At 41.4% G+C, this 11085-nt stretch overlaps 1 protein-coding gene across 1 annotated transcript in view; it reads right to left on the bottom strand.

Annotated features, from left to right (window-relative positions):
* Nucleotides 1–1401: 1401 nt before the first annotated feature.
* RFX7 (regulatory factor X7) overlaps nt 1402–11085 on the bottom strand; it is a 45931-nt gene continuing 36247 nt past the window's right edge. Inside the window, exons 6-9 of the mRNA XM_053988619.1 lie at nt 9318–9402; nt 8442–8649; nt 5856–6151; nt 1402–4956 (exon numbers count right to left, since the gene is read on the bottom strand). Of these exons, the coding sequence (XP_053844594.1) occupies nt 1645–4956; nt 5856–6151; nt 8442–8649; nt 9318–9402 (3901 nt within the window). The 3' untranslated portion in view covers nt 1402–1644. The remainder of the gene's footprint in view (nt 4957–5855; nt 6152–8441; nt 8650–9317; nt 9403–11085) is intronic.

Raw genomic sequence — 11085 nt, 5'->3', positions numbered from 1 at the left:
TGAAAAATCTGAGCATCTTCCCCTTAGAGAAATCTACGGGGGGTTTACTGAACCTCCCCCTTTGTAAATGTATGACCACTCATCAAAGAAATGCAAAAGAAGAAATTTTTTCCTGCTCTATTTTCTGCTTTGTGTCAGGTCACAGGAAAAGTAATCCATTTTATACTAGGCTTAAGGGATAGTATTGTAGCATACTCAGTGCACCACTTCTTTTGTAAAAATCTGCAAGTCCTCTTTCTAGCATCAAGGCCATAGCTGGGTAAATACCTCTCTCTTTTGACCATTAGAGATCTATGCATGCCATGCTGATAAAATAAAAGGTCTTTTTGGTTTGAGTGAACCAGTGAGACAGAAGTCTAATTCTCATTTTCCAGAGGGGCAGCATTTTTTTCCTTTAAAAAAAAATAGATTGATCAACCCTGTCAAATCACTTTTGAAAACTGAATTCAGGCTTCTAAAACAGTAAGTACTTTTAAAAGAAGTTTTACCAAAAGAATGATCATGTGTCTTACTGTGTATCTGTAAAGTGCCTGGCAGTATTATGGCTCTATATGAAATATTTTTAGATTAACCACATTTTCTAATATTTTAATAATCTTTTGTTTGAAAGAAGGTGAGCAAGAAAGACAGAAAGGCTCAACCTACTGAAGTAGAGAAGATATGACATCTTCCTATGCCCTCCACTAGGTTAGGAAAGAGTAAACTTTAAAAAAAAAAAGTAACTTTTAGAAACAGTATTTTAATGAGCTCCAGCAGCTCCCTATTAAAAAAAAAAAAAAAAAAAAAAAAAAAAGGGAAAATATCATGTTCCTTCTCTAGCATTGATACACAGTACCTATCACTTTAAAATAGGGGGTTATGACTAGATTAAATCTCAGTGCTCAAAATCTTTTTGCATTAATTTTACCTAATATAAAAACATTGACATGAGAACTAAAATATCAAGTATGTCATGAATATTTATGGATAAAATAACTACATAGATTTATTTCTCTTAAATAGAAAAATTTAGTGCATCTTTTTCCTTGATCATTCCTGTTAGCTTTTCCCATCTCTGTGTTTTACTGGAGATGCCAATGGCACCAGTGCTACAGAGATTTCCTGAAGTTCACCATCGAGCAGAGCTCCAGACAGCTACACAATGATCAGGCATCTGCATGTCACCTGGTCCACTTGTACCCACTCCCCACCACCTTACCTACCTGCAGGCACCCTGCATTTCAAACCTGGATGACAAAGGTCAGTAAAGATCACCTACTAAGAAGTAACAACCAATACAAAGTATGGAAAGCCTACTAACAAGCTTGAATTAAAACCCTCCCAAAGCATCAACCATAGCTGTCATCACTGGCTGCCATTAACCACTTCTTTATTTGCTAAAACAAGAAATGTTGAATGGGAAACACTCCAAAATTCAAAATTTAATACTGGCTCTTTGATAGCCCATCACCTTCAGAGATTTGTTTAAAATTGGTAAGACTGCCTTTTCCTTACTGAAGAATGAGCAACAGGTACAGCAAACTTTTTTAAAAAATGCCACAATACATAGCAAGTGTTTCTGCTGCGGGAGGCACTTCCATTAAGACAAATACAATACGTCTGTCTTTTAGATACAGTGTGCTACATACATATTATAAAACAAGATTAACCCAACATTTCAACAGCAGGATGATCCTTACTCTCCATCCACTCAAAACCTGATCCAGTCATTGAGTTAATGGATTCATTGCAGATTTGTTGAAACAAGGGGTCATTTTTTAATTCCTCCAGTGTAGCATCATCATCTTGTCCCTGCTGACGACCTGGATCAAACAGTAGATTTGTGTCTAAAGTGTTCAGATCGTTAATGCTGCCTGAGAGCTCGGAAGACAACCTGATGTCGCTGGGAAAGACAGATGCAACGTTATTGAGATCTGATGCCACCTGATTCACCAGCTGCTGGTTTGTCGGCAGACTGTCCTCCCCTAAAAGGTCTTTTACAGTGCTGCTAAAATCTAATTGCTGCTCTCCGATGTCTGATTGTGCTTGGTTATCTCCAGAAGAAAAACTGATCTGATCGGTGCTGCTATTTTTTGTGAGGTAATTTGGTGTTTGGAATTCATAAACTGAAGTGCTGGAATTGATCATACTTTGTGGGTTGGCACTAGGAAAAGTGGTGGATGTCTCCAAAATCTGAGTGAGATTCATCCTGGCTGTGTAATTTGAGGGCATGTTGTTCATTCCCAAACCTCTCACTGCATCATCACTATCAGAATCAAGTTTGTTTAACAACACATTGGTTATTTTTTTAGTGTTTGTTTGTTTCTGAAGAGACGGGAAGGCCGTCTGCATCATCACAGTCAACGGGACTGACTGGCTTCTCTGTGCTATGTTATTGGCACTGGTGTCTGCATGGATATTAGCAAATACGTTGTGAACTTCGGGAGTCACTGGACTTCCAAAAGGTGTCAGATTAGAACGTGGTATATTTGACACAGGGTAAACGGTGCTCCCACTGAGATTACGCTGGCGATGGACAGCAGGGCTCACACTCCGGCATCTCAGACTGTTGTTGAGAGATGAACCAGTTCCTTTGTTGTCCAAAGGAGCAGGAACAGCAAAGCCCTCCTGCTTGGTAGTGCTACTGACAGGGGCTGCCTGGTGCTGCACAGGTGAAACAGGAGTCACGCGACCAAAGTGAGTGTCGTGGTGGCGTGGCTGAGACTGGTATGACTGGCCGGGAACTGCAAAAGCGTGAGGTTTCCTGAAGCGATCTTCCACCAGCTCCTGGTAGCTTGTAAGGATGCCATGGTTTGCAACTGAGGAATTACCAACCCCACTGTAGCCGTTATTCATCCACTCGAGCTTGGTTTTGTCGGGATGGGTAGCCATAGGCCGCTGCATTGGCTTCACAGGGCTACTTGATATGATGCTGGCATCGTGGTAAGCCATACTAGAGCTGATGGGAGTAAATGCAAATGGGTTTCGGCATTCCACAGGACTTGGAGGGACACTGCTGCTGCAGTTGGAATGGGGTGTGCCAATGGGCGTGTGCCGGCTGCTTCCTAGGGCACTGTCTACGGGAGTCGTCTGAGCCAGCCTTGAACAAGGGCTCTCTCGAGACATGTTCTGAGACCCAGCAATCATTTCGGAGGTGGGTGTTGGAGTTGGGGTGGGAGTGGGAGTTGGGGTGGGAGTGGGAGTTGGGGTGTGAATTGGAGTGCTGTTGTTATGGATTGAATGGTAAAAGTGCGTGCTGCTTGGATGAGATGATACGGGAGCTCCTTGAGCTGCAGCCTGACTCTGAAGTGTCATTCCTAGACAACCACTATAAGGATGGGAATTATTCATGGACATTTGCTCCTCCATGAGCACCAGCTCCTCCACAATGCTGTCCTGGGTAAGGTCATCATCAAATGAAAAGAAGTTTTCATTTGACTGAGGGACTGTATGCTCAAACTCTTTCAGCTCAGACTGCAGAGGTAACTGATTTGAAGACTGTGCTTGTATTTGATCCAAGGAGTCCTGGATCTGGCTCTGTAACTGCTGGCTGTACACATCCTGCTGTATACCTTCGCAGTGCACCGGCTCCCACGCGGATTCCTGTAAGTCACTAGAGCCAGAGTGCCCAGCAATAGTCATAACACTGATATCTTGCTGCTGATCACAATTCACAGATGCAAAGTCAGAGGTTTTGGTGATATGATGCCATGTATTTGGGTTGAAGCTGCCATCAGATTTTGAATCATTTTCTATGATAAACAAGTTTCCTTCCAATTTTACTTTTATATCTGGAGATGAAGCTGATGCAAGCTGCTGTTCTAAAGCAGGATCACAGGTATTTAAATTGGTGCTCAAAGAAAGGTCTGTTGCTAAGTTTGCAGCAGCTGTAGGAGGTACAGGTACTGTCACGGGTACCTTGATGGGAACTTGAGCAAGTGTTGCTGTATTGTCACTGTTAGCTAATGATCCAACCTTCAGAGCCTTCTTAACATTGTTAGCTTTTTGACTCTCCACAGCATTACCAGTTGCAAACTGCTCCACTAGTGGTTTCTTTACAGGTGGTAACTGGGAATCCTGAAGTGTGGAAGGTTGTCGCTTTCTTGGACTTTTAGTGCATGTTTTGTCTTTAATCATAGACTCACCAGTAGGAGGTGAATTGATGCTGGTGCTGGACAAGTTTTGACTGGCAACTGTAAGCTTAAGAGTGCTTTGATTATTGCCTGCTGAAGAAACTGGTGTGATTTCATCAGACTGTGTCTTATATTTGGTCCCTGCTTCTTCAGCTTCCTGATCACAGCCCTTACCTGGCTTTAGCTCCATGACATCATCCATTGAAACCTTCAAGGCTGCAACCTCAAAATTAATTAGCTGTGCAGGAGGCAGGTCAGGGGTTGCCTTTATGGATTTAGACACGTCAGAGCTCTCTTGACCCTGTGCAGAGTTCTCATCCAGCAGTGCTTCTGGTTCCGTTTTGATCTTAACTGCAGGCGTAGCTACAGCAGTGCTAGGTTTGGATCCTGGAGACTGAAGTGAAACAACAGATCCATTTTTGATCTGTGGACCAGTCCTCCCTTCTTCCACTGCTCCTGCACTAGTGCTAACTGAAGGTGTCTGTTTGACGGGCACACTACTGCTGCTCGGGGCAAGAGATATTGCTGTCATTTTTACCACATTTAAGGAATTCACATGTGGAGCTGGCACAACAGTCTTGATTGGGCTACTGGTAAATAGCACCGTCGTGGGAGAGCGGATGGTGAGAGCACTGGTGCTTGCTGGCTTGGGTAAAATCTGCTGGTAGCGATGCCGGGCAGAGCGGTCCCCCACAGGGCTAGCGGGAACGTTCTGGGGAGTCTTTGGTGGCTGCTTGACTGATTGCATGTGCTGAGTGACCACCTGAACATTGAGCGGCAGGACCTTGCTATCAGACGATCCCATAGGACTTGGAGATGTCACCAACTGCCTGGTTCTTGGCACCTGTAAAGAGAGAAAGAGAAAAGGTGTGGTAATGAAGCGAGAGGTCCCAAAGCCCACACATGATCTCAGCCACAAGCATTTCAAAGGTGAAAGACAACATAGCTCAATACACCAAAGGTAGTGAAAGTCAGTTTGAAACAAAGTAAGTTCTTCTACTTGTCCAAGACAATTTCTATTTCTCTGCCTAAGGATTGGTAGACAGACATATGCCTTCTATTTTTAAGGCATGAGGCACTGAATGCACTAGTCTGCTCTTCTGCTAAAGAAAAGGGTCACTCTCATACAATCCTTCACCACCTGGGACAAAAAGACAGACATACAAAGGCTAAAGAGGAGAGGATGTGTTCAAAATACTGCTCATTGTTAAGGTTTCAAAAGTGAGTTAAATACAAACTCACTATCAGGCAGAAAAACTGGCTTACCTATCAAAATGAACAGCACAGTGAACATCTTAAAACCAAATAACCTTCCTGTGCTCCCTAGCCCAATTTTATAAGGCTGAAAGACAAAAATGTTCTGTACTACAGACATTCATTCAAAATAAAATTGTACCTGTCACTAAATGCACTGGGCCAATGAAAGGCAATTTAGATTCCATATTAAGGCCTGAGTGACCCACACAACTGGTGTCAGCTCTCTCATCTGGTTAAACTTCATGTCCAGGCTCACTTTAATGACTTCAAAGATGAACTTGGCCTACGTTACATGATCAGAATTCTGGTGCTTCTGTATCAATCCTGTAACTAATGAGCTATAACACAATGCAGACAGAAAAGCATCAAGGCACCCAAGCCTTTGACTGGAAACTGTTCTAATCCACTGACACCACTGCTTAGCTACTGGCAATGTACAACCTTTGCATAGGGTGGATTCTCTAGAGAATTGCTGGAGAGCATTACCGGTATGGGGCTGGGGACAGCAGCCACAACAATGCCAATAGGTGGAGGGGACAGAATGGCAGGACTTCCATTAGATATACTGGTCACACCGTTGGTTGCAGCGCCTTCTGTTTTCTTTACTGGAGACTCTCCTGGCAAAGGAGACTGCAGTTTCTGTTCTTGCTGCTTCTTCTGGATCTTACGCTGCAGCTGCTGCTTAGCATCAACAGGAGATGGCAGAGTTTTCACTTGTGGTTGAAAAGAATTACTTTCAGCAGTAGGTATAAAAGCTGAGGGCTGGGGGATCCCTTTTATTCCTGAAAACAAAAGAAGGAGAACAAATTACAACCAAACATACCCTGTCTGCTGTGGTGACACTTCTACATCTAACAGATAATATATGGCAGGCATCTCCAAAACCATTCTGGGAACACTTCCTCCATGAGTTGCTACCATCCACTTCATGTTTAAATCTATTCAGCTTCAGTTGATTCCCACATTTGTGGCAAAATCTCTGTCTATTAGACAAGCTGGGCATTAGCTGCTAAAATACTCTGTATGGGCGTCTTGTTTCTAATAATGTGAAATGGCAACTTGTGTGTCAGCACAATCTCAGCCCGGTGCATTTCACTGAACTGGCAGCAGAGGGCGGCGGGCACGTTTCAGATGAGCCTTTAAAATCCTGCACTTGCCGTGGTTTTGTTTTGTTACCTGTTCTAAGGCAGCTTTAAATGAAAAATGTTTTCAGAAAGCCGTGGGTCTGTGTCACAGAGGAGCAGCTTTAAGCAGATGACATTATCTAATGGGCAAGGCATTAAATATAGTGCATCTAATATCAGAATGGATCAAAACCTCTGTGTGATCAGGGATAATGGGGAAAATCAGCAAAAAGAGAAGTGTTCAGAAAAAAAAAAAGAAAAAAACCAGAAAAAGTTCAAAAAACAATGGAAATTAGAATGGGAGAACATTTTTTCTGGAGAAATTACTTTGCTGATTACAAAGAAGGCAAGTGCTGCTTTCAGGGAGAAAACAGACTTAGTGTCCTCTGTGCAGCTAGTACTAAATTTCCCTTATAAAATCACCTCACATTTATGACCTTCTGTTTATTAACAGTCAAGAGGATTAGCATGCTCTTTAGAGACCAAATAACCTTGCTGAACTACGTCTTTAGAAATGCTTTAACATTGTTTCATTTACACTTTGAGGTTACAGAGCTTTAAAATTACTCCTAATTACAAATTAATCAACACCATTTTACTACATTATTAGTTTTACTGAAACTAATTTTACAATACTAAACCCAAGTAATTGGTTTTGATGGCCAGCACATGCTTAGGAACTGTGATCTGGGAGCCCACTCTCTCAGCAGCAGGCTGAATGTACCATGAGAGGTTGAATGTCACATCATGTCTCCACTTCCACAATTTCTTCTTTGCAGAGCGGCAAAATGCCCAAATATATTGCAATTACTAGCGCACAGTTCTTCTATATGGGCAAGTAATATTGATAAGAAAAAAACCCTCAAACTTTTCTTTGAGGGTAAAAGTTGTTTCTTCCTCAGTTAATGCACAGAGACACCGTAGTTCCCTGCAAGAGGAATGGAATTATTTTTGTCATCCTAGGAAGAACCTCTTCTAAAATGGCCATCCAAGCCATAGAGGCATGCACTGGAAGTAACTGCCCTTTTCCTTGAAGGAAACCATCTTTTCTTGAATGAAGTGAGGAGGAGAAGCTACAGGAGTTGAAGAGCTGTCCATACACTGAGTGTCCCTTCTAGCAGCACGGAAAGCAGAACCAATGTAGCCAAGCATTAAGTCACGATGGAGCATACAAGCAGCAAAACCCAACACTGCCACCTGTCAGGTCCAAGTTGGAATAAAGGACAGAGAGCTGGAAGGAAAAAGAACATGATCCAGAAGGGGATCACCTGAACACCACTGTCCATTTAAAACTGTCTCAAGAGGTTGGCCTTGATCTTAAGACAAGCCCGTTTGCTTGATAGGCCTAGTCAGAACTTCTCAGAGGGAAGTCTGGGGGCATGTTGTGCATCTGCATTTCCCTTCTCATCCTTCATTTTTGTAATTTACTTTATCCGTGGTCATCAAAACACACTAAATAATTAAGTGACTGATTTCGAGCTTGCAGAAGGAAACAAACCACACAAAAAATCTGCTCTTGACAGAAAATTGTTTCCAAATTAGGGCAAGTTAGGAGATAGAAACACAGCTACACCAGCAGTCTATCTACAAACCAGCACTGTAGTAGCACCAAACTCCTGCTCTAGCCAAGTATCTAAGTTCAGTACGATTACTCACATGCCCTGAAGGTCACACGCCCTGAAGTGCTTTAAAAGACCAGGATCCTCACCAGAGGAATGGGAGGATCACCACCTAAACCTGAGACCGGTGCTGATTTTCAAATCTTTACCCAGATGACCATCAAGAACAGTAATTTTCAGCAATGTGACTAAAATCACATAAATGAATGCTGAATGCTCAGAGTCAGTGTTAAAATTTGCCCTGAAGAGAAAAGTGCTTTCTCAAACCAAGCTGTTACTACTCTCCGCAGGAAGATCCCCCATTTCAACATTCAGCATTATCTCATTACCTGCTGGTGCCCCTGCCATTACTGTTAAAGCTGCCATTGACTTGGTACCAATATAGTGACTTTTGACAAGGAAACGAGCCAATTCCAAGACTGTATCGAAAGGCTGGCTCAGCACTTTCTGGGCCCATTCACAAACAAGGCGGCAGGCTGCAGAGACGACTTCCTCATCCGCACTTTGCAGCTGCCCCGATGGCTCTGCTCCATCCAACTAAACCAAACAAACAAAGGAGGAAAGGTTCCTTTAATTAATAAGGGTCATTAAGGCATGAAAACAAAAATAGAAAGCAAATTATTATCAGAATCACATCAGAAGTTGGAGTAGTATGTTCACAGTTTTACATGAAATTATGATAATGAGATCACAACACCCAGTATCTTTCAAAATTAAATGTCTTAACAATAATCTACGGATTGTTTCCAAAGGCATTATATGGAATTGACATTCCTGGAAGAAAATCACAGACAGAATCCTAATATTTGGAGCACCAACAATTGATTTCCCCTGTAAACAGAGTCTTGTCAGCTCAGTAGTCACTACTACCCAGGAACTGCTTCTTTCACTGGAGTATCTCTTCCTTAGCACTGACTTAAAAAAATACAGTAAAAGTAAAACAGAATCAGAGTTTAAAACATGTATACAGTGGATAGGAACACTCTGGACGTCTACCTCAGCTCCTAAATTAGTTTAAGAGTATTGCAATACATCATGAACTTTACAGAAAAAAACATTAAATGCTGATTCAGAATATGAGTCATAAAGAAAGATCTTAAAAGCTGCAAAGATCTTCACTTCGTTTTGAAAGATTCTAACATAAAAACAGCATAATAAATGCTAGCTTGCAGAAATATATATAAATAAGCAAATATATATCATACCCCATCTCCAGTTTTATGAAAGTCAAGGTTGGGCAGTGTTGGCATGTGCACAAAAGCCTTCTTCCTCAGTCCACTGTAGCAATATGTGAACAACAATTAAGGTCTACATTGTCTACTTGTTAGCTGGGGGATAGGAGAGAAGGGCAGTAATTCCTCTGATAACCCTCATAAGCTTCAAAAGTAAACTCAACGCAGAACTAAGAATTCCTGTCATTAGCATGATCTCACAGTCAGTCAGAATCAAAAGTCTATCAGTGGCTGCATTCTTGGCCAGGTCATTGGGTTTCTCAATCCATGCAGAGATGCTGGGTATGATTAACTTCATTTGAAGACTTAGAACAAGCACCAAACCATTCCAGGCAGCTTCAATTACCTACTCAATATTCAAATCAGTAACATAAATTTTGACTAAATTCTCTTTCTAAAACAAGTTGGGACAATCAATAAAAAAAAAAGAAAAAAGTCAATCACTATTAAAAAATGCATTCTCAAACTTAGGTTCTACTTTGTTTCCTTCTCCTGAAGGACTTCCTCAAACTGAAGTTTCCCAGGACAAGGTAAAAAGCCCGATGAGTGCATTTTTTCCTAAAATTTCACACTATTTTGAGACACTCTTTCCTCATCCATGATTATATTTTTCCAGAAAAATTAAGACAGACTTTTTCTCATCATTTTGGTACACAAAAATATGCTCCCTTTATTATTTGTACTCACTTGTTTATAGGTCTAAAAATCAAATCAGCCTTTTTTTTTTTCCTTTCTACAGCATCGTCTGGGACTTGACACACACTGTCTTTTCTCCATGACACACAACTCCTTTCCAGGATCACTAATTTTTCACATTCTGTAAATATGTATTCTTTCCTAGGCCATGGAGTTTGCAACTGCTTGCATTAACCTGGATGGAGCATAATTACAGTAAAAGAAATCTAAGGAGCCTGGGAATTACAGCAGGTATGAGACAAGGTCACATTTTGATAATTCTGAATTAGAAACATTGGAAATAGAACTTAAAGAGATCCCCTGGGTCAAGCTACAATTACATTGTACAAGTTCTTCCTTAACACTTTTCTAGCTCTATCCAAACATGAGTACTAAGTTTCAGATTTCACTGCTAGATAATCCAACACTGTATTTTATGAAACAGTTTAACCGACACATAACTTCTCCATTTACTACAGCATGGAAGGCTTTTTCCCTCAATGGAAGACAGGCAATTCTGGGCTGCCTGCTAGCATTTAATTTTCTAAGTGCATGCTTCAAGTGAGACCTGGCAAAGGCCAGTACCACAGCACATTCATATCGTTACTGTTACTTCTTTTGGGTGGTTTTTTATTAGGGCATATAAGCACCTCAATGCCTTTTAGCCTTTCCATGCTCTCCCTCCCCCACTTACTGCAGGGGCTTTGCCTATCCAGCACGTCAGGATGCAGCAGGTAGGACATTACGTCACCATGGCCTCTAAGGGCTCTCATGGGAAGGTGTAATTCTCAGCTCAGAAAAGAAAAATTCTGACTGATGAAAAAACTGGTTTGAAAATCACTAATAGTTTTGGTTCCTTTATTCCAATATCTCTTTTGCACTAAATTATAATACTTTTTTGATGCCTTGCTGCTGTGACAACTGTCAGAACCTAAATTTAAGTACTTGTTTCCAAAGTTATATCTTGCAACCTAACACTACTGCAACTAATATTTTTTAAAGAACATTGGAAAAGTGTAGGCATTTTTTAGTCAACATTACTTCTACATTTAGCCAGTAGTTAAGC

This window comes from Vidua macroura, chromosome 12 (assembly GCF_024509145.1).
Source record: "Vidua macroura isolate BioBank_ID:100142 chromosome 12, ASM2450914v1, whole genome shotgun sequence".
Lineage (NCBI taxonomy): Eukaryota > Metazoa > Chordata > Aves > Passeriformes > Viduidae > Vidua > Vidua macroura.
Note: the sequence above shows the minus strand (reverse complement) of the source record. Positions and strands in the feature narration are given on the sequence as shown.